Source organism: Vanellus vanellus (genome assembly GCF_965231255.1).
Source record: "Vanellus vanellus genome assembly, chromosome: 1".
NCBI lineage: Eukaryota > Metazoa > Chordata > Aves > Charadriiformes > Charadriidae > Vanellus > Vanellus vanellus.
The window spans coordinates 119,311,307-119,335,636 of NC_138905.1; the positions used below are offsets into that span (position 1 = coordinate 119,311,307).

A 24,330-nucleotide genomic window follows, 5' to 3' on the forward strand; every position below is an offset into this window, starting at 1 on the left:
GCCACAGACACTGATGCTTAACCTTGGAGAAGAGAAAAAGTGATTTCAGAAAGACGACCTAGGAAATGCTTGTAAGCCTCATAGATTCTCAAAATTTTGGAAATATGGAATAACATTTTGTGGAAGGAGGGCTAGGGTGGGAGCAGAAAGCAACATTATGAAGAACTGGAGGTTCTTGAGCTGGTCTTTGAGAGGCAGAAAGTCCAAAACAGAGTGGGTGACATGATCACCAGAATTGACAACACGCCTCTTGGTGCCTCTGTCTCTTCCTACACCTGTTCAACCTTTCATACTTAAACTCCCATCATTTTATTTCTTTTCATACCTCAGGTGGAATAATTGCCAATTACTCAAAAAAAAAAAAAAAAAAGAGGGGAAAAGAAGCAGCAAGGAAGATGACAGAGATGCTATAATTTAAGATACATAAATACAGACAAGGTAAGTGACTGCAAGTTTCAAGTATGATAGTCACTACTTTATCAATGTAAATTCTGTCAGAGAAGATAAATCCAGTCCTGCCAGATCCATCCTGTCAAGTCACCTGACTAACTCATCAGTCAAATCACCTTTGTGGTCTCGCTTTGTTCACCGTAACATTACAGTATCTTGGGGGATATCTTATCTTTGTTATTATTGGTTGTTTTGTTTTCTTTTTAGACATCCGAGCATGAATTATTAAAAAATATTAAGCAGATGCAATTTTCTACAAAATGCTTCTTAAGTGTGTTGGACAAGCCAGGATAAAAGCAAAGATGTGACAACTGAACCCAAGACCTAGTAAGTGAATTTCTGAGCTTAATCTATGCCTAGAGTAAAGGTCTTCCCCTTCCTATCATTTTGTATGTTTGGAACTGGGAGAGGGTTCTGGACATACCAGAACAAGCAAGCAAGCTTTATAGATACAAACCACAATTTCATGTTAAAGAACTTGTCTTCCCCAAGACATTCTTCCTAGTGTGACAAAGCAAAACCTGAATAGGCCGGTGACTATGCCTAGGGCGAAACCCATGCTGTAACTGTTAAAATGGTATGAGAGACAGTTGCTGAGTTCATACCTTCCCCACCCTCGACAAGTCTGGACTACACAAGAAGAACAACTAACATACCTGTCCAGTATTTCAAATATCAAAGTTACTACACTTGTTGCTGCTCTGAAAAACAAAAGCCTGATTAAATACAAACTTTAGTCTTCCGTGTTGTTGAATTCACCTTGCTAACAAGTAAGGTCCTTAATATAGTAATGCATGCACAAATGCATAAGCCAACAATAGGAATGTGTATCACTAAGCTGGCAACAAGTCTTGCAAAATGACAAACGCTAGCGATCGCTTACAGATTTATGGAGATTGTGCATGCTACCCTTATGCAAAGGGCAAATAATATAACACGAGCTATGCTTAAAAAAAAAAATAAAATGAGGTCTTCTACATAAAGCAGGGTGGCTCCATTGGAATTGCTATTTCACCTTCTATCTTTTGTTAGATTGCTTAAGGACCAAGTTATTTCTGTTACTCTATACACAAATTCCCGTGGATGGGCCAGCACACAGCAGCACTTTGCTACTTCAAACCATTTCTGTGTACTGAACAGTTTCTTACAAACATCAATACTTCCCAGTCGTAAGTAGAGAAGAACGATGAGCATTAATATCAGTAACTCCTTTCTGCTGTGAAAGGATTTCTATCTATATTGAAAGTGAAGCCTTCAATGCATTTTTGCTTAATGTGTCTTGCAAAACAAAAAGTTACAGTTACTGGTAACTGTAAGTTACAGTTAAAAGTAAGTTACAGTTACAGGTAAAGCCATTTAAATGCTGATACGTTTTCATATTCCAAGGGCTTTAAAAAATAGAATTATTCATGTTGTAGAAGAAAACTGGTAAGGACATTATGAATGCACAGGGATTATTATAGAACAGTAAGATGTTGATACCTTTATTAGGAAACACATCAACTTCAGGAACAGAAGAATCAGTTTTTAATTGGAATATTCTGAACTGTATTTTACTCATTGGTAAGTTCTCATACTTTGATTGAGATCATGCAAGTATCTTAAGCTGAAGGCTGAAAAGCTTTTCTCTGAATATTAATTTAGTTGGTAGGGATGTAACCTGGGACAATATTCTTACTTTTTTTCAAATCAGAGATGTTTAGAATCCTAAAGTTCAGACTTTGGCGCAAAATCTTCAACTAGTTTAATGCATAAATACCATGACATTTACAAGAAGACAACAAAATATTTTAATTTAAATATGCCCGATACTATACAACTGTATAAAATACCAACTAAGCATTCATTTGAACATTAAAAAAAAAAAAAAAAAAAAAACAAAAACAGAAAAAGCAAGCAGCACACTGTAGTAATGGTAACAGAAGGTGGCACAAGCCAGGATATACAACCAGAAAGACAGGTAAGTTACCAGTCTCACAACCTTTCTTTACAATTACCATCAGAAAGGGAAACACACTGTAACCATCCCAAGACTTCCATGGTTTCTAGTGCCCACCTTATTAGGCAGATGGCAGTGTACTAAAGTGACAAAAACCACCTTGGTATTTAACATTCTGGTTTTTTTAATTGAAAGGTAGCACTGCTTTCTTCGGATTGTTAGGAAACAGAACAGCAACTACCTGGGTTTCTAATGCAAAACTGATGTTTTAATTGGTAATTGGGGCAAGATGGAAAAAGGACAGAACAGGAATTATTCTAACAACTTTAAACTGAATGAAGCGAAACACAAAGTCCAGCAGTAATTTGAGAAACATGGAAAAAAACCTTGGAAATGCTTAAAGGCAGTTGTGGCAAAACTACAAACTTTCTCTCCATTTTATTTATTTTGTGTGTTAATAAACAGTACATGTATCCAGCTGATTGTTACATCTTAGTAACACAAAATAACCTTACGCATGCCCATGTCCATAAAACACGGCTCCAGCAATACATGGCATTAGCTCTTCTTAACACTGTTAACATGGAGAGAGTGCCACTTGAGTTAGGTCCCAGACAGACACCAGGTACCAGTGTTTGTTTCGGTTTACAGGGCATATCAATGAAAACAAGATCATAACTGCACGTACTACTCAAGTTAAATATATTCCTGCTCTCTGTAGAGAGAGAATATCAATTTCTATTTTCCTTAGTATAATACAGGTCTTCAATAACACCATGTTTATGCTGCACCACTGCTTGGAATGGCTTCATTATACATCTTACTTTTTAAAATATGTATTATTTATTTTAAAAAAACAAGGTACGAACCTGGGTATTTAAGTCAATGTTTGCTTCAAATGGCACAGAATGGATTTCTTAATAATAACTCCAGCTACAAAACTCATTCTCAGACCAACTGGGACAAAAGCAAATCAACAGAGAACCGTGCTTTGATTTTTATAAATATGTTGAGAAGCTTCGAACATCCCAATTCTAAAACTGTAAGTGATAATTTCCCACAGATATCAGTTACTATCTCTTAAAAAAAATACTGAAACCTATTTCAAAGTGAGGATCTCCATTTTAAAAAACAAGTAATAAAATACACTTCTGCCACCTTTCTTCCTCTAAACTTGTATGTCATGAGCTACAGTCTTTAAACACTAACATATAAATCCCCTAAGGCTTCTCCCACATATACCCATTACTTAAGTATGCATCATTACTCGGCAGTAAGCATTTCTAAATATCAGCTTATTTTGGAAGCAAAGCTAAGAAAGTTTATATTTATGGACATACAAAGCCAGTAGAAAAAGATACAAGTGTGCAGCTTGTAGAACCGTTCACATCAGGAATGAACAAGGAAAAGGCACTCCATCTCTCTTCACTGTTCTACACGCTGTGTGCAACTTTTCAATCACTGTTAAACCTTTGCTCATAACAATGCAGATTCACATACTGAGTAGAGTTCATATCTCTCCATCACCTTTTTTTTTTTCCAATGAAAAATTACATTGCTGTTAATATGCAACATTAGCTTTACTTATACATTTAAGAGTATTTTTTTCCAAATGAGAAAGTCAAAAGCTACCGAACAAATGTTATTGAAGATATAATTTAAAAACTTAAATAATTTAAAATCAACTTGTTTAAACAACTTTCCTATTGCACATTTTTCCATTACTTTGCCAGATAAAACCCTATATAGGCATTTAAAAGGTTAAAATTTTAAAAGCACAAGTTACAGAGCACCAAAATAAGGTGCTGAAGAAACTGTATGCCTGCTGGAAAATGAGTGCCAATAAAAACAAATATAAATATATATGTATATACACATCTAGTAGTAAGTCCGGGATGCTGAGATAATAAATACTTTTAACAATTTCCCAGATTTTCAGAAACATGTGAGAAACTATAGAAAATAATGCAAAGTTACTTTAGAAGACCAAGAATACACATGCACAAAATCTATTATAAGAAAGAGGTTTACAATTCCCATACTTTAATCTTTAAAACCACCTCTGTTATCGCTATGTACTCCACACAATGACTAGCCTATTAGTTTGAGGATTTATGTGAGTCAGAACAAAGAAAGCTTCCCCTAGCTGCTTCGTAATGGAACAGCCTACAGTACCCCCAAAAAAATAAACCTAGTTTGTCCTGTTATGTCTCAAAATGTTGCCTTCTGCCTATCTTTTGTTCCCAGTGATCTGGGAATACACTCATGACATCCACCAACCCGCAGCATCAAAAAATAAGGATGAAACTTCCTATATTTTTTCTGAGCAAACTTATATTGGAATTTCTCCTACAGTAACTGCTGCTGTTGCCACGAAACCTGTGACATGCTGTTTCCACAGTAAACGTTTCCCTTGCATGTGTCTACTTTTAACCCTTGGAAAAACAACAGCAGTTCAACCTAAATGGGTAGGAGTGTAATCTGGCCTTCTGGTCTGAATAATTTTTGGTTTGGGTTTCTTCGTTTCTTCTTCCACATCGTTTTCCTGGTCACTTTCACATACGTGGACGACAACACTAGGAGTAGTGTCAGTTGCAGCATGTAGCTCATACTTCTCTCCTGAAAGTTAAAATATTAGCAAAACTGGTTAAAAAGGATCCATTCTGTAGAAAAGTATGAAAGAAGTTACTAAAAGAAAGGAATTCATAAAAATGTGTAAGCAACACACTGATGGCAAAAGCCTGATGCCACAATGCATTAGATGGTGCAAGCAGGTGCACTGCCAAAAGTCACATTTACCATCCGGAAGTATTTAGGTTCTATTTTCAAAGCAACATAGCTCAGCTGCTCTCTTAAAAGCAAGTTTTCCTGAATGCCTATGGTAATTTACGTAAGTGTTCTACATGAGCAGTCCGAAGTCTTCTTGGTGGGTTTTTGTCATTTTCAAAGCATACATGTTTATCTACCCACTGTACCACATTCAGGAAGACTTTGTTTTCCTGAATGACAGCAAAACCACAGGATCTTTTTTCCCCCCAAAAGCTTTCAGTGTTAAGAAAACTGGATGCAATTCTTCCCACCTCACATAGAGATGCTTCTTCTAACACTGTTCTGGTGTAGCGTGCACTATGGTGCAGCAGAGGAGGCTTCATGCATATATAATGTCAAACACTCAGATATAATATAGCTAGTGTGTAGAAGTGCTGAGATACAAATTTTATTGAGTACTGATCTGAAATCTGTTTTTTACATAATATAAACGATTGCTTTTAAATCTAACCAGATGTTAAATAATTTTAATCTTATATTAGATCAGGGACAGAGCAAACTATTTCTTTTCACCACTTCCCTGATCAGCTCACCTTAATGTTTTTTTCTAGTTACTTTATACTCATTACCTCTCACTGGAGAGAACAGTCTCCATTAAGACCACTACAGAGATCTGCCCATCCGTTGTTCAAAAGAGCTAACACAGGTGGCAAGCAGCACACTCTAGCGTGCCAAGGCTCTGAAGTGGTCTCTGCTCTGTTTCCCCAAGAACTTTAGGAAGGGGAACTGGCACAAAGAGCAGTTCCATAGAGGAAAAGGCTCTTGCCTCCAGTTCTTCAGAAACACACGAACCATTGTGCTAGAGTAACCCCTGCTTGCTCCTCGTTACAAAGTCATTAACTCCATGTTCCAATGGACATCACAGTCAAGAAAGAGGCAGAGCTTTATAGGGCTCAATATTCACAATATATATGAAAAATCTCATGGGAAAAGGGATCATGATCTGCCAGTGAGCTTACTGCAGGGTATCTCAATAACAGAACTTTCAGGGGAAAAAAGACAAACTTTTACTGCTTCGTAAGTCCTTAAGTATTTTAAGGCCTACAGGTTACTTTTTGGTGTAGCTAAAACTTAAAAGCAAAGCTTGTAGTAAAGAAAGCAGCAGGCATGAAGCAAGCTCTGAACACTCATAAAATCAGTAAGCTGTAATGTTATTTATTTATTCATTCCACATGTTTCATCAAAAACAACTTTTATTCTGACAAGCATAGTCTTACGGGATTTGTGTTTCAAAAACTGATTTCAGGAAAATAAAGTCTGATAAAACATTCAGTATGTCAGCAGTATTCTTGATGGATGGTTTTGAAGACCTACATGCAGGCTTATCTGCTTAGTTTACATATTTCTGCATAAACAAATTATCTGTGGCAGCACTTTATACCTCCACTTCTAGCTGTATTACCTTTCCTATAAATTGTTCTTGTCATTGTAATTCACATGCCATTTAAAAGATTATTTTTTTTAATTAAAAACTGGCAATAACCTACCCCATTTTTTATGCCACCATAAGCATAATTTTTGTCCCTCCACAAACTGCCAAGGGCTGAATTTTCACAGGTAAGAAGAACTCCATAGTGGTTTGTAAGATGCACATGATTTTTGCTGGAATCTTTGGATATCACCAGTATGCAGTCAACCATAAAATACTACATAGAAAGCTGATGCATGAGGAGCTAGAAGTTCTGCCTTACCCTCTTCTCCACCCCTTACTACTGACATAATAAGACACGTTCCCTAAGCTGGTAGGTAAACAGGTATATAAAAATCATAGAATCATAGAATGGTTTAGATTGGAAAATACTACAGTAAAATGATTCAGACTACAGCCTTTATTCTCTTTGATACTGCTACTAAATGTTTTCTGTCTCCTAAACTTATTTGCAAATGTACTATTAAGTCAGAGTTGTAGAATTTGTGAAATGTAATTTGCACCAATTCTCATTAAGAAGATTGTCTTAACTGAGGTATAAAATGACATCAAGGGATGTGATCATTAATTGCTGAAAAGCAGAACCATGTTTAAAGTAAGAGTTTAGTTTAGTGGAACTTCACATCTATTTCTGAAAGCAGCATTTCTATAAATAGGAGAACCAGTTCTACATGCTATCTGTGGTGCCATCTATTTTTAATAAAAAAGATCTATAAACAGTCTACACAGCATGGTTAGCTGAAATAATAAGCAACTTATGGGAAATATCTCCTTTAATTTGGGGGGGGGGGGGGGGGGAACAACCAATATAAACTTTGCTTTCCTGGGTAAAGCTACCTCAAAGTTTCTAATAAATGAATTGCAGTCAATGAAAATTAGAAGGAGCAAGGAGTGGCAGAAACTTCTCCCTCTTAACTCCAAAAGAAAACTAGGTTGATACTGATAGTTTCCCTCCTACGCATACTACTCTCTCAGCTGCAGAGGTAATCCTAGCACAGAGCTACACAGCTGTTAACTGGTTCATCGTCTGAAACAGGACTTTCCCATCCCTTCAAGAAGTATGTAACTACACAACTGCCTCTTCATTTTCAGGAAGCTGCTTCTTGAAAATTCTGATGAACAAGCTAATATATTATTGAAGCAACATTCATGCTCTCTACAAATCACAAAAAAGATCACATTGTGGAGGTCTGGGCCCTCCAAGTGATCCTATGGAATTACTATATGTGTAAGGAACTACCATTTATTAATACTTTTTCTGATATTGCAAATTTAATTGGTAGACAGTAATTAATTTGAAGAGTTCTAGAAATTCAGAAAGTTTAAAAGGTATTTTACTCAACCAAAATTCTAGCGTTTCTACTCCTTCTTACCTGGTCCTAACTTGGAGATAGCATATAAAAGGTCATAGTTAATGACTGGAGTAGCATCTTCTACTTGCTTCCAATCGACAGGTGGAGAGGCAGGAGGTGAAATCAAAAACTGTTTGTCTGGATTTGGTGGCGCCAAATGCGAGCTTCCAATGTGCAAAGTCTGAAAAAAGCAAAAAAGCCAAAGCTGTTTCAATATTATCAATGAATCCATCATTCATGAGGAATTTTAAGGTTTGGATAGATGTTATGCTGTAACAGGCACTCAAGGTGGCAGCATGTAACTATATTATTGAAGAGAGCTATATGAAAGACCCAGTATACAAAATACAGACAAGCCACCACATTCATTAACTCTGATGAAACATGCAATGAAGTATGCACATCTGCATCTTCTCATTATGGAGTTTTACAAAAATTTCACCAGAAAATATCTGTCCTTAAAATACTGAAGTAGGAGGAAGCTGGATATGGGCTTTAAAGCCTAATGACAAATGGTGTTGAAACTCATTACCACAAGTGAGAGTGGTGAGAATTCTAGAAGGTATATAAATAAACTGGCTCCTTCAGGACTGTCCCTAGGGACATCTGAAACAGACACACATAGATTAATTTTCCCATTAAATTTATGGAGGAAAATACACAGCAGCTACCGAAAAGCACCCAGATTATCAGAACCTGAGAGTTTCACGTCTTTAGCAGCAGATGCTAGCCAGCTATAGAGCTGCACTGATGGCGGTCTCCCAAGTACAAACATGTGCTAGACAAACAATTTGCAGCAGTGAGAACAGGTAGAGTCCTGAACTCTCTTTGGATTCCCTCAGATACTACTTGAGTTCGCATGTGCGTGCGTACTGTTGGCAGAGCACACTTGGCTTCCCCCACCCCGTTAAACCCTATCTTTGACTGTGCTGATTACTATCATCTCCTCCCTTTCCCCAAGGTTATTAAAACAATACAGAGTGAGACATAAATGCAAAATACGCAACAGCCTTCGAATACTTGTGGCTTTGGAACAACTTGTGATTCTCTAATCAAACTGAAAAAATTAACTGTGTTCATTAGCAGGACTGAAGACCTGTGGAAGCCTATCACAAGTAAGTTATGCTTTAGTACCTTGTAAGGATAATCACAAGAAGACTTACCTGAGCAAAATACAGTTTTATTTCCTTTCCAAGGAACTCTGTCTTGTGCAACTGGATTCTAGCATCTGCTGCAGATAAAGGGTTACTGAAATTTATTCGTACTCTTTTGAAGCTCTTAAAATACTGAAAGGTGATATCTCTGTCATATGTCCTAAACAGCGATTCAAATTTGGCCTGAAAAGAAAGGACCAGAGAAGAAAGTGAATATGCAACACACTACATTTTCTCTAAAGAAATACAGAAAGAAATTGCTGTTACTAGTAAGGGCATACCACCACTCTTGATTATTAAAGTAAACAGCTTAGATTTGGTTTTCTTCTTCTCTCTTTTTATAATGAATTTTTCTAACCTATCACTTGTTTCATCTATAGCAGCTTTTTTCTTCCTTATTAAAAAAAAGATTATCAATAATAAGGGTTGGACACAATACTCTGATTTAGTGACATAATAGAAATAGTAGTATGGGTAAGATAATGAAAAGAAATGCTTGTCTTACAAAATTAATATCCAAAGGCCTTGAAAAAAAGTCTGCCAAGCATGCCTTTGTGTGCAATTTTCAAGGAAGCCAACACAACAGTTTTAATAGAGAAAAATGAAAAAAGCATATTTGCAAGCTAAATGTAATTTTCTTCAGTGACTCAGCATGAATAATAAAGTTCATGAGCATCTGTTTTAATGGCTGCTACTTTCATTTAGGAAAATGAACATACTGCTGAACTCTAGTTTAATAGCCTTTTCTATTTCTGGAACTAAATTCTAAAAAGGCTCCCAATATCTTTCCTAAAAAACAATAATCATAAGTACTAACCATACATCTCCTGAAAGGCTTTTGACACACTTTCTGTTTTGACTGTGTGGTAAAAGTAGGAACTGGACCAAAACCTCATACCTTCATAGATCTGCAGCTGAGATACTTTGCTGTCCTATCTGTGTGGAAAAACTGAAGCACCTTTACAAACAGCTGGCTATCTCCATTTTGCGCTTTGAGTTTGTGCTCCTAGGACATCTATGCAAACCCGACTTGGCTATTTTTCGTATCATTTAAACAAAGAGTGTTTCCACTCTTACTTCAGGATGCCAGACCAAAGGAGGAGAAAGAAGCAGAAGGTTCTGAAGCTACCACACTCTTGCAAAGTGTTTCAGGCTCACATTGAGAACACAGTAACCAGTCACAAGCCTTATTTCAGTGATGGCAACAGATCAAGCATTCAGACTTCAGATATTTTTATTCTATTCATAAAAGCTTACTAGAAGTTCAATACAATGCCAAAATAAAAATTAACAAGTAAGTAAGACCACATTGCCTCTTCTTTTTTTTTTTTTTTACTGTTACATTTTGAATTAACAGAAAAAAGCAACAAAGATTACATAGGAAGGCAGTGATTACTTCAAAATTTCATTTTCCTTCCTGAAAAACTCTGCTTCACAAACTTTCCATGGGTGTGTATATAACCATTATATTTCAAAGACATTTTAAAGTCAGAGCTCTCCTGCTTCACGCTTAAGATTCTTCAAAATAAGCTCTGAAATAAGACCACAACCCTCCGCACACAAAGCGTGTATTGTTAGCCTCCTGTACTCTAGAGCAAGCTGGACAAAACCACGAAAAGTGAGCTAAATCCATGCTAAATTGCATTTCGAAGTTCACATTCAACATTTAAACTCAAGAGTATCTGCAGGATGTGTATAACATATACAGTTTTTTAAAATGTGTGTGATTATAGACATTTATGAAAATTTCACGCTAGCCATACGACACTAAATAAAACGTTATTTTTGTCTTTGAGGTATCTTAACAGTCAACAATTCACTGTATCAGGACTGGATTACTTACATTATATTAATACTAACCAGTTAAATATAAATCCAAGAGGACTTCCTACAGTTTTAACATTATGCTCTTAACTACAGTGCCAGCCAAAAAATCCCACGAGAAGTATAAAGTATATTATAAATTACGTGACCCTTACTATCAAAATTATAATTTAAACATTTGCTGAAAATGCACACGCAAGTGAAGAATACACTATACAGACAGTGAAGGAAGTCTGGAGGTAAACTCCTGATCATTTTCAAAAACACATAGCTTAAGATCTAATAATTCCTAGAGTTAGTCATTCATATCAGAGCAAACTGCTGCAGACTTGTAAGACCCAAGACCATTACATCAAAATGAAATTTTCTTACAAGTCAAAAAGCTATCAAGGCATCCATATTTTAAGCAATTTGAAACAGTACCTACATACTTTAGTATTCCAGTAGTTCACAGAAATAAAACACAAAAAGATAAAGCATACCCTTGTTTCTGCTTGATTGAAGACATCGCTATCTGCCACACAGGCAATCAGAGAACTAAAACTGTAGTTAAAATTTCTAAAATGCATTTTGTGCTTCGCCAAAGCAATATACTTGCTGTTCCGCAGAAACCAATGACTTTTAAGGAAGCCGTTGGTCCTGCAGGCAGTGTTTATAAGGGAAACAAGTCCAGCCCCTCAAAAAAAAAAAAAGGTTTCAGAGCATCCTGTATGTGACAGCGAATTCCTGAACAAAGTCCTGCATGCTTTGAGGCAGTCAGGAACAAAATGTAAGCTGCGACTGGAAAGAGGTGACGTCAGCACATTAGTCAGCTTCCCTATGCTAATTACCAGCGCTAGGGAGGATGGAAAAAACAGCTGAGGTTTGCACAGCAGCTGCTTTATCGAGCCTCTTGCAGCATAGTTTCCATTGGTAGTAATTCCATTCAGCGCTCAGACAACATGCTCTTTAGTGGAATGGGACAACCCATCTTAAGATGGAAAATGTTACTGCTAAAGGACCAAAGTCTAGAGTAATAGGCTGTAATTAGCCAGGAGGAAAATTTCAAGACTTTGGAATGGAAAACAAATCCCTCAGGTCAATAGCTTTTGGTAATTTTGTGGAAAAAAAACACAGACTGAAATGTAAAGATTAGGAGGAATTAGTTTGGGAAAATACTTTTCCCCCCTATTACGGTGAGAGTTAGTTTTGAAGCTTTCTTCAAAGCAACTATATGGATTAATTACCATTCTCACTTTATTAAAAACTCACTCTGAGTCTCAAACTGTTGGAGTTTTGGGGGTTTTGTTTTGTTTTTTTTCAGTGGGTGGTTTTTTTTTTTTGTTGTTGTTGCCTTTTTTTTTTTTTAAACAGGAGCTTCAAAAGAAATCTGCTAGCAGGGTTTTAAGAGACAACCTGAACTACTGACAGCAGTAATGAGGTATGAAACCTATATTTCTGACATTTTCTGGTTTACAGAATACAGTGACTGTATTCCAGTTTCAGATTCTTTCCCAGGAAGTAGCACAGGACACAGGTGGTTTCTTTTGGTGTTGTTTTTTTGGGTTTTCTTTGTTGGTGGGTTTTTTGTTGTTTGGTTGGTTTGGGTTTTGTTTGTTTGTATGGGTTTTGTTTGTTTTTTTTTTTTTTGTTTGTTTTTTTTAAAATCAAGAACTGTTTAAAAAAAATCATTACCATTTAAAGTCATTCATTAAGTTTAAGCTGAAGCTTTTACAAGCCATTTGGAACTCTCCTATGCAGCTTCAGATCAAAATTTATCATGAAGTTAAAATTATAAGTACATTTAGTTCATTTTACTATATCATAGGGCTATGACAGAAGCATCAAGTTTTACAAAATACTTGAAAACAGTAGACAGTCATAAATTGAAAGCTTTATTTCATAACTATTTAATGATGTATAACTATTCACATGAATAGCCTTCTCAATTTCCATAGGCTCTACTTACTTGCATAACGTCGTTCAGGATGCTTATTGTGTCACAGGCTAAAATCCCCATTTAGTAGTCAAACGCTCTGCTATTGTTAAGTTACCTTAACATAAAAGTTACCTTAGTGCAAAAGACTACCCAGACCAACTTCCTAGCACCTTTATTTGGAAACCCTTGCTTAAAAGTAAGCTCAGCTCAGCAGAAGAGAAGGTGCTCTGAAGGACAACTCAACAACTGACGTATATACTGTCAGTGAGATTAAACTCAACTCTGAAAGAAAGCAATAGGTAACAAGCCTCCAGTGCTCCAGGAGCACCTGGTGTACTGGGTGCCTGACGGACAGGAAGATAGGAAGAAACAACAGGTCTTTTCCTCTCCTTGAGCTCCCAGGAAGACAGGATGCAGCGGCTATCCAGCTGCTCAACACTGCCAAAGTCTGGACTGGGCACGCATACAGTGAGAACAGGTCTGAGTTCCCAAGCTCACAAACTGTACCCAGAAACACAGATACTTAAGAGGAGGATTCATAAGCAGCCATCACACCAAGCAATAAACCACCTGAGCTCACACAGAAAATCATTCCGAGTATGTCTTGAATCCTGCCCTTGCCCTGGAATTCGGTCGCCAAGTGTCTTAAAGACTTTGGAAGTGGAAGCACCAAGCATGACTCCATAGACCAGCAGTCAGGATGCTCATCTGGAAAATATGGCCATGAATCACCTGAGCATAAAAGAAAAACAGGCTTTCCACATCCTAGGTGAATGCTATAGCTACTGATAAGAAAGTAAAGAAGGTCCCCACCTTTAACTTGCTTCTGAGTCAGAATCATTTGGCATGCTCTGAGGCTACTGAGGTGACTGCAGAATCTCTGTGGGTGACCGGTGGAAAGAATATTTCCTTTGTAGAGCCTCACAGGGCCTACACAAGAGACAGTTTGAGCTTCTCCACAGAATAAAGCTTTTGGCGACCTAGCTGCAGACCTTTATATAGCTAAGCATATCAAACCTTCCTAGCAGACCAGTGATTATAAAAGCCTTCAAAAGCTCTATTTTGGACTTCACAGCTTAAAGTGGGACAGGTAGATCCTAGACACTTGCATCCCTTTGTAACCCTAGGCTTACATGTTTATGCCCAGATCCCATGAACAGTAAGACATTAAGAATACCTCCGATTGCTATCCTCAAGGCCACCTACACATTACCGAGGCCCAAGGAAAATGACTTTACATGTCTTACTACAGCTATCTTTCAAATATAATGTTGCCACCTAAAACAGGACTACAGCCTGCTGTATTACTGTGTTAGCTGTAAACAAACTAACTATTTTTGAGAACATTAACACTCACAAAATGATTTTTTCACGCTGTGTTCTCCAGATTTAAAATAAACATTGAGTCTTTTACTGAGACACACTAGGTGTTTACTTTTCCTGTTTGAAAAGACAAAGAAAAGAAACCAGTCCTAGTCTGCTCCATTTTATCGTTATCATAATTATTTTTTGGTAAGGTTGTGTCACCACTCACTCTTAAAGAAACAATTTAAGCAAAAAGAGATGGTTGCATACTAACACTCCATTCACAACACAGAATAAACTGAGAACTAGTATCGGGGGGGGGGAAGGAGAGGGGGAAGAGGGGGAAATCACTTTGAAGTGGTCCAATATCTTTACCGCTATGCTTGATTAGAACAAAAATGCAGTCTACAATGTCTCAATTAGTGGATTAAATAAACTACCTTGAATTATTAAAAAAAAAAACAAACAAAAGGCCTTACTTTCTCAAAAGAAAAAAAAAATTCTCACTACCCCTGCTTCATTTAATGAAGTGTAATTTAAGGCAGCAGCATTATGTTGAGTGCCCTGAAATCAATTGTAGAAACCAAGAGTCAAAGTTACAAAACCACCATTACAAAATCCTGATAGTGTTGCAATGTTTCTTCTGTGGTGCTCAGGTCCTGTGACATTTGTTAACCACGTACTAACAGACTGTCTGGAACAACTACAGGGCAAGACTATCAGAACTTCTGGATTTGATGTTCTGATCCTATCAGAGTGCAGTTTTTCTTCTCCCTTGTCTTCAGTGAGTTTGCTGCTTTCTGTTTTCTCTTTGAGACTCCCTAGCAGCCTACAGAAAGAGAACAAGGACAAGGAGATCACCTTCTTAAAGATATATGCTGTCATCCAGATAATATCCGATACTAAAAACCACAACCTTCATCAGTGCAACAGGATGCTGCTGTACTTTGGGCAGGAAAGCAGGGAAACTAAACAGGTAAGAATAGTATGACATGGCCATATGGTCAGCCCTGCTTTCTCAGGTTTCACCCTTCTCTTGAAAGGTACTGGAGCTCAAGTGTTAAATGTTAAGTTCTAAAAATTGCAGACAAGATGCTCAATGAAGACCTAAAGTACTCCCTAATATCAATTGAACCTGACAGATCCTCCACTAGTAGCACTTCCCAGGCAGAGAAACTTAACAGAGACAATTTTTTGATTACTTTTGGGGGTGACAGGAATCGAAAGAACATACGGAGTACTGGGAACACAAAATGATTGAATGCCATAAATAGTTCTATAATTTAATCTCTTCTTGCAGCAAAATAGGTGAGGCACAGAAGAAGAAGAAATGAGACCACAGAAGTAGAAAAAAAGGCAAGTCACAAAAATGACTGTTCATTGCCGATAACTACATAGTAAAGCTAACAAACTGAGGAAGAAAATTAACAAGAAAATAAATGCGGTAGTGATTCTGTAAGCTAATAAAATTATCATCTACAAGCTATAAATCAGAACAATATAGTCCATTCTTTTATCTCACTCTTGGCAGGCTTTTACAATTGCCTTTGGAGGGTGCTCTTTATGTAATCTCTGTACTCCCACTATACATACTTGCTGATCTTTTGCTATCAACATATAGTTTCTATTCCTGTCTTCATGCTAATTATCTTGCCTTAGCCCTTACTTACGACAGGGATAAGCATCTTGAAGTTATCTAGAATGAATAATCACACTTACTAGTTTCACTACCCTAGTCGTTGGGAAAGGAGAGGGAGGGGCAGACAGTAAAGTATAAACAGCTTCCAGAGCTATCCATGCATGTCTAGGGTCAGTAAGCACTGCTCGGTGTGCAGCAGCATGCACCTGAATGCAGGCGACCTAAGTGGCACTGTTCTGTCAATGCAGGAGCAGGGGTGCTATGTATTTGCACGGGACAAGCACGCTGAAGGAGAGAATGGGAAAAGCTAATACATGTTCCGTTCTAGAACTTAACACTCATCTATAGCGCAGCTTCAGCATGCATTCAGGTAAAAACAAACAAAAAAAACCACCTCAGACCAACTGAAAAAGTAAGGATATTTAACTTATGAAGGGCTAATGAGCATGTCCTTAAGGGTGTATTTTTCTCTTATGCCTTTAAGGGTGCTCTGCAAACTAATACTGCCATGAAGAAACAGTAACATTCTCCATCACCGGAAAACCTTTTCCCTGTCCTTGGCATTCAAGAAGTGGGTTGTTTTTATGTGGACGTTTGTGATGTGAGGCTTGTTTTGAAACTTAGTTGATGAGCAAGACAAGTCACATCAACACCCACTGGCTCAACCAAAGAGCCAGGAGTGAAGGCAGAGAGTTTAAGTCACTTGTCTTAGATTGTCTGCATAGTTCTTGGTCTCATTTTTCTAAACAAAAATGAACCAGCTTCGCCCCCCTCCCCCAAAAAAATCCCCCCAAAACAAAGACAACTGAAAGGAAACCTGGACATGACTTCTTTTTGCAAGTCTGACAGGATTTGTTATGAAGTAAAATTAACCGGTAGACCAATCTTACTTGACTATACTTTTCTCCTCAAAATCCTTACAATAGCCTAAGCACTGGGAGACCAGCACTTTTGATGTCTAGTCCAGAACACTGGAACGGTTATACACCTACTCATGTAGACAGGCAGTAACGCAGCCCTTAACTTTGGCAAAAAAATTGCTCCCATACCAGGCAATCCCAGATCAGAAACACAGGGAGAAGGGAGTCAGAATTATACAGCTAAAAATGTTAGTGAACAGTTTCTTCTGCTTTGTGGTTATGAAAAACCTTAAGTTTTTCAAAGTTGCATACTCATTGATTTTATATTCTATGCATTCATCTGATCATCAGAAAGATATTAAAAGCAAAATAAGTATATACACTGAGTTAGTACATCAGCAGAGAAATAATCTGCAATAAAACACTGTTTTAATAAGCAAGTCTTCTGTATTATGAAATAAACTGCAAAAATAATATCTGCAAATCACACAGAGCACAATAATACAAGTACACAAACTGGTTTTCCAAATTACACAGAGCTACGTGCAGTGTATTAAGTCAAGGTAACACCCACACAATGACAAAATGGAAAAAGGGGCATGAAGCATAGAGTTAAGACTGCCATCATCAGCTCCTCTCATTAACTTTGTTTATAATGTGGAACAGCAAACACATGACCGTTCACTATTTCATATGCTTACAAGTATTTTAGTCACTGAATTTCCAGTCATAAAAGTAGAGACAAAAACTTGCGCAGTTTTAACAAAATTTAAGCATCTGATTCCATGTAACAGTACACAAAAGAAAAACCTATCTCTGTACTACATCAAGTTATGTCAAGAACTATACAGGAGTGCCATTTGAAAAAATGAAACTCTGAACTATGGGACAATATTTTCATATCTAGAAAGCAGCTTTTCAGAATTAAAGATTGAATACTTGTCAGCAATATTTATCAGGGCACTAGTTCAGCACAATCATCACTAGCATACTAAGTATGTTAGCATAGATACTTATTGCAGATAGACATGGCTAGATTCAGCCGACAATAAAAATTAAAGGCCATGCACCTGGGGTGCAGTGCTACCTCTGTTTTAGACTCTTAGCTCTTCCAGGAAAACCTTTTCCTCTTCCAAACAGAAAACAGAGCAGAGGAATGAGTGACCGTTTTCTAAGACGTTAGGCAAAACATGTAAAGGCAAGCAGAGAAGCTTTAAGATTCTGTACCTTTGCTAAGATAGTACACATGCTTAAGATGCAAGATTCAAATACCTTTACACACCTGAAATTATAGAAGGATAAATGCCAATCAAAACAAGTTTTTCAAATAATGTACCTATTTCTTCTGTATTTATTTCTCTCCATATTTGTTTAAATTCATTAATTGATTCACTCTAATTACAAAGTTATCTACAGTCAATATATTTACAGTAGAAGGAGCGTATCATGAAACACCAAGTCTTTTTGCAGCAATTGGGTAGGAGGACTGAAAAAAGTTAGGAGAAATTTCTTGCAAGGTCAATCATAAACATTCCACCCATCCCCACCACAGAAAGAGAACTTGGTTTCAAATAACCAAAACAACCTTCAAGATAGGATGCCTTTTAAAAGTGGATGAAAATACCTGAAAAAAGACTGTCCAGCAATATTACAGTTCAATCCACTACATGTTGGGAAGGAAGGTGGGAGGGGCTACCAGAAAAAAATTTCCACAAAATAAAAAGCCAAAGACCAGGATGATAATCTTTAACCAAGACAAACGTAAACAAGATCATTCCCATGGCCAGATGCAGTTGCAGTGTTGATTATTAATTTCTATTTAAGGCAGAGAGGGGAAAGAAAAGGTGACAGGGACAATAGTACAGCTACAACTCATCACGGAAGCGGTGAACATGCCACACTAGGAAAGGCTAACTATGGAAAGGGAAGGGCAGGAAATCCTTAAACAACTCTTCCCTTCTTACTTAAACCTGTTGAAGGCTTCTATAAATATAGGTATCTATATAAATCCTTTCCTCAGAGTGGAGATTAAAAAAGGGGAAAGAGGAAAATTCTCCAAAGATCATCTATATTTATTATGAACTAAAAAAGAACAAGGGCTTTTAAACCAAAATGTGTTAAATAGGCCATTTTTGCATCCTATATAAAAGGCATCTGTAAACTATTTACAGCAGAACTGAAGGAAATTATTTGTTAAAAAAATGTTCCCGTACCCCACAAAATATAAAGTAATATCTCATAAGCATTGTGAAACTATGAAGTAAAGGAAGCATGAGGTATTCTTCCTACCACTACAACTAGGAAAAATCATCAGCAGTCTGACCTTTTCAAGGTTATTTATTTGAATACCAGTGTGGGAAAAAAATCTAGACAGTAATTAACAGATAGGTGGATTTGCAAGATGAAACAATTTAAGAACAGGACATGCTATACACATTAGCTACCAAAGCAAAAATGGCCCTTCAGATAATTATTTCTTGAGTGAGGGGGCACCTTCTGAAGATGAAGAGCACTTTGTTTTGTAAAGAGGGAACAGCTGTAAAGTTATTTATAAGTTAGATTCAGCAAAGGGAGAGGTCCAGGGGATAGGGCACATGCTTAGAGTGGGATTCATGCATTCTTTAAGCACGTCATACATATTCTGAAGCTTACCACAGCTGGAGTGCTGCGCTCCAATGCTGCCTCTGCACACTGCCCATGCATTAGGGTGAGCTAAGGGGCATTAAGGAAATGTTGGTGCTGGACTTGTACACTAGTATCTAAAAGATTCCATGTCTGAAGACTGAACAGAAAACCAAGTTTAAGGGAAACGGGCATTTAGTGTTAACCTAGATATATTTAAATTTTGACAGCAGCGTAAGTAAAACTATCTTCAGCAGCCGAAACCAGAAGTGATGAGGAATGGAAGTTCTTGCATAAAGACAATCACGTTGTGACGGCTTACAAGGAAGGATGTAGACAGAGAAAGACACAGGAACAGAGTTCCCCAAAGATCTCTTGTTGTATGAGGAAAAAAGACACCAGTAGGGGATCCAGCAGTGTATCACAATCCAGTCAGTCACATAACAGTATTTTATTCAAACCAAATCAAATGGAAGCCAGTGTGGTCAAAGGTCCCCAATAACCAGATGTTCCAGTAGCAAGCAGACGCCTTCAAAATTCCTGCCTTCCACCCTGGAGCTAGAAGCTGCATCCACAACATAAATGAAAAATGCTAACAGAACACTGAACCTAAATTTGAGTTATGATTTTAAAAATCCAATCCAGGAAGTTTGGAACCGTTTTGATATATACACTTATACACTTAAGTACATCGATGAAGACATGATATATTTTGCAAAACAGGAGTTTTTAAAAACTAAGTTTTGAGCTGATTGTGCAGGATTATGATCCAGGATCAAATATCAAAGACTAAGTCTTTTAAATATATACATATAAAAATATAAGTTAGTTAGAATAAAAGCTTAATGTCAGCATCCTAGTCTTTTAAACGTTGCTAGAGGAAAAAAAAAAAAAAAAAATACTTGTCCAGCACACCAACCACCACATGATTAAAAGGCAGGTGGCATTTTTGGTTCAATATTCTTCCATTTCCATTGAAACTTTTCAGAAAAGACCAAAAAAAACAAGATATTTTTATCTCATTTTGTACATTCTATATAATGAAGGAGATAGTGATAAAAGGTCAGTACTGAAGAGAAAAAGCAGAAGCAATGAATCTGTGTCAGCTAATCTTTATTCCCCTACTCAACATCTAAATTGAGAGTTAGCGTTATAAAGCATGAATCATTGCATATTAAAGCTTCAGATAAACCAATTTAAGAAGCCTAACTACTTTTTCTTTGAGCAACCAAAGTTTTGTTTTCAAATATTTTTTGAAAAGTCAGATAGTATTTTAGTGGTTTCCAGACCTATCTCCAAGGATCTCTGATAGGTATTTTGGATCAACTGGTTAGACAGAGTTCCAAAGTTCTTTAATGCAAGAAAACTCTGAAACCAGATGACATTTCTACTGATGATTTTGGAATCTGCTAGGAGCATGTCACCAACCTGTGTTTTAGTATGACTTGCACCATTACCTCTGCTTCTCCATTCCACAAAGTCCATTGCAATATGATGTGCCTATGACAAGTGAAAATTTCAAAATAAGTGATATCTGATGGCAGAAACCAAAACCCCATCATTCCTATCTGACTGTACTCAAACCAAACCACTGCAGCTCAAAAGCTCTGAATCTTCCATGATTACATTGGGGAAATCAGATCAGTTGACCATGGCTAGTTAAACAAAACAGTAGTAAATACGGAAGGATACAAGAATATTCAGTCCTCAGTTGCACCTGTGTTTTCTTATCAGAAGGTCTTGAAATTCTGCAATCTGGAGTTTCTCCAGAACAGATGGACACCTCCTCAAGGCTAATGAAAGCAGAAAAAGAGGCAGCTTGGGCCACCACTGCAATAAGCACTTTATTTACTTCCCCAACATAACAGCAAGGTGCTACCTTTGCTCAAACTAGTGGTCTAGGTGGTCCCTCCTCCCAGAAGCTGTTTCTCAGCATTACTCTGGTAGACTTTTGAGAATTTGGGTGTAACCTTGCTCCAAAAGATAATACACAGGTGTCATACTGTGGACTACTCCCCCTCACAGATTTACCACAGCTGATTCAAAATCTTCAAGAGCTATTATTACTCTTTGATGACATTTGCTGAAGTAGCACGCTGGCTTGCCTACAGTCCCTTTACTTCACAGCAACTTTGGAGCACTTTCTTCTGAACAAAAAATTGTGGAGAATAGTTTGGAACAGTCAAACAGTCTTTTCTCAGGGGATCTCCCAAACAATTTTGTTTAACATTTAATCAATAATTCTTGAGCGTTCCAACTTTATTTTTTCTCCCTTCACTTAAAAATTTCACCTGTAAAAGACATGTGAATTGCAACCCAGGCTTGAAGCTCCAATGAACGCCAGTTAACTTACTAATTTTCTTGATCTTAATTCAACAGCGTTTCACATAACAGAAGAAAAACAACTTCCAGAAGGTTATCTGCATCTATTGCTATTATTTCAAAAGGAGAATAAAGAAGACATCCTACTAAAATTAGTTCTTAATGCAATTACAAACATTTATTTGAAGTCTGAAACTACACACTGTACCCTGAAGCTGTTTTTCCTTTCAGCAGAAAGCCATAACGCCAAGGGATCCAGAGTTTTGACCACATAAGTGCGCATCACCTATGGACGTCAGCGAGGTTTCTATGAAGCCAAGTGCTGAATTCAACCATTTCTATGCACATAGAAGCTATCCACTCCACAATTACTCCACTGAGGGCTTAAAAAAAAAGAGATTCAAATAACCCACTGATGATTTTTTTTAAACACAGATTCCAAAAGCACTGCCAAGAAGGAAAATAGCTGTTTTTACTGAATACACTCTTGTAAGAGTATTTTTAATAGGAGCTTAAAATATATGAACTGTTGTCATGCTTGCATTATGCAGCCTACATATGTTCAAACAGAATATAAAGAGCTGTGCTCTATCACAGAAGGGCTATTTACAGATTCAATGTGTGACACTTTTCCAGCCAACCATCTGAAAAATAAATACCTACAGTGCGCTTATTCCTTCCTTGGAAAAATCCATGACTTATGCTTCCATTTCCAAGCATTAAACACTGAATTCCTGTTCACTGACTGGTAACATAAAAATGGTAATTTGGAAATTCCACTACAGAATATTTGACTAACCAAGTAGATTCATTTAGAAAACTTTTTAATATGGCAAGTATATTCCAAAATTTAAAGTCTTTTTTTAACATGTTCCCAGTCCTGCAAGAAATTTACTCAAATGATCCATAGTAAATGGATTACAATTTTGCCCTCATTCAAGTATTCTGGAAGAAAATAAACATTTTCATACAGTATATTTACTACCAACTATTTTTCTATTCATATTAAAAACACCACTCCACTTGGAAAAATGACTTCTAAGCGCTAAAAACTAGCATCCAAAAGTTTGCAAAATTGCAGTGATTAAATAGAATAGTGGACTTAAAAAGTATCTTAGGATTTTATATGCTGAGAGCATTTTAGAAGAGAAACAACTTCTGTTTAATTAATTTTGTTTCATTGAAAAAAGTATTTTTTAATAAGAGGCAAAGCCAGAACAAGTAAATAAGAACTGCCTAGCATTCTGTCTGTCTGTATGGACAGATTATACAAACAGAGGCTATTCAAATATTCTAACACATGTGCAAACCAGCATCTTAGAACGATCATGAATAAACCTGCTGAGGAAAGGAGAGCCCTCTTAAGAAACCTCTCCATTTGTTAAGGAGGTGACATTTTGGAACAAAGGTGTTAACCTGAACTGAGCAACCATGACACTCAGTTGTGACCAATTTGTGTAATGCCACCTGAAAGCCTGATCAGCACTAGAATTCCTTCCCTCTCATCTATACCTCAAAACCATCTTGCACTTGGGAGCTACAAACCATTCAGTCCAGAGTAGACGGTGTCTCTTTAGCAAACACAAGAACAGAGCAAAGAATATTTATGACTGCTGCATACCTAGGAAGCATGTTAGAAAGCCCTTAAAGTTTGTTCTCACCTGGAAAGCAGAAAACAGTCATTAGCAAATAGCATCTTAAAAGGTTAGGAATTTCTGAGGAGCACTCTATGTTCGCTCGGAGGATTACTAAGAGCCTATAACCCTATATTCAGACATCATTCAGGGATAATCTCCTCAGGACATTACTTAATCCTTTAAAGAATAATCTGGAAAAAAAAGGCATTGTTTATTGTTTTTTTACTTTGAAAGGGTTCCTTCATGCAACTATAAATCCACAGAAGAAAAACGTCCCTTAAAGTGATAGGGAGAGTTTTCTCAAAGTCACCAGACAGCAGGCAAAAAAAGTACTGTCTGGAGCCTCTTGGCAACGTTCAGTCACATAGGACATTGGGATAAAGGGTTAAAGAACAGCATTTGTGATAGAGTTTTGCATGAAAATACCAAGGACTGGGCAGGGTAGGAAGACCAAGGAAGAAGCATGCAGAAGAAGCATGCAGAACACTCTTGTCAGCTATTCTGTTTGGCAGAAGCCACCCAGGCAGCTTATGTGGGCCTCCAGACAAGCTAGAACAAGTATCAGCATATGCCACAGGATGAAAAGAAGGGAGAATTCAGAACTTTTTAGAAGGTGACGGCCAAGGACACAAATACAAAGACTCTGTACAAAGGAATTTGCAAGCTTTAGGGCCTCACTTAATCCACACACTATACTAAAATTTTGAAAATAAAAATCACTGAAGTTACCTTCGGAAAAAAAATTGTCTTGGTTTTCCAGGAGTTCCCAGAGCTCAAAACAAGAATGAGTGTGGGCTAAGGATAGTTTAGAAGGACCACCTCCTAACTTGCACATAAAGGATGAAATGCATACCAAGCAAGCAATGTGAATCTGAGAAGTATACTGGCATACACGCTTTTGGTTTTAAAGAATCATAGAATGGTTAGAGTTGAAAGGGACCTTAAATTAGATCATCTAGTTCCAACCCCCCTGACATGGCCACAGACACCTTCCGCTAGACTAAGTCACTCAAAGCCCCATCCAACATGGCTTTGAACACTTCTAGGGAT

At 37.2% G+C, this 24,330-nt stretch overlaps 1 protein-coding gene across 2 annotated transcripts in view; it reads right to left on the reverse strand.

The window, feature by feature from the left end:
• Positions 1-2,216: 2,216 nt before the first annotated feature.
• The window catches only part of RCAN1 (regulator of calcineurin 1), a 42,417-nt gene continuing 20,303 nt past the window's right edge, over positions 2,217-24,330 (reverse strand). The window contains exons 1-4 of one of the 2 annotated variants that reach the window (XM_082491790.1): positions 11,460-11,658; positions 9,163-9,336; positions 8,021-8,180; positions 2,217-5,008 (exon numbers count right to left, since the gene is read on the reverse strand). In XM_082491790.1, the coding sequence (XP_082347916.1) occupies positions 4,845-5,008; positions 8,021-8,180; positions 9,163-9,336; positions 11,460-11,546 (585 nt within the window). In that variant the 5' untranslated portion in view covers positions 11,547-11,658 and the 3' untranslated portion in view covers positions 2,217-4,844. Of the gene's footprint in view, positions 5,009-8,020; positions 8,181-9,162; positions 9,337-11,459; positions 11,659-24,330 lie in introns of those variants that run through there. The other variant, XM_082491791.1, reaches the window with a different exon arrangement.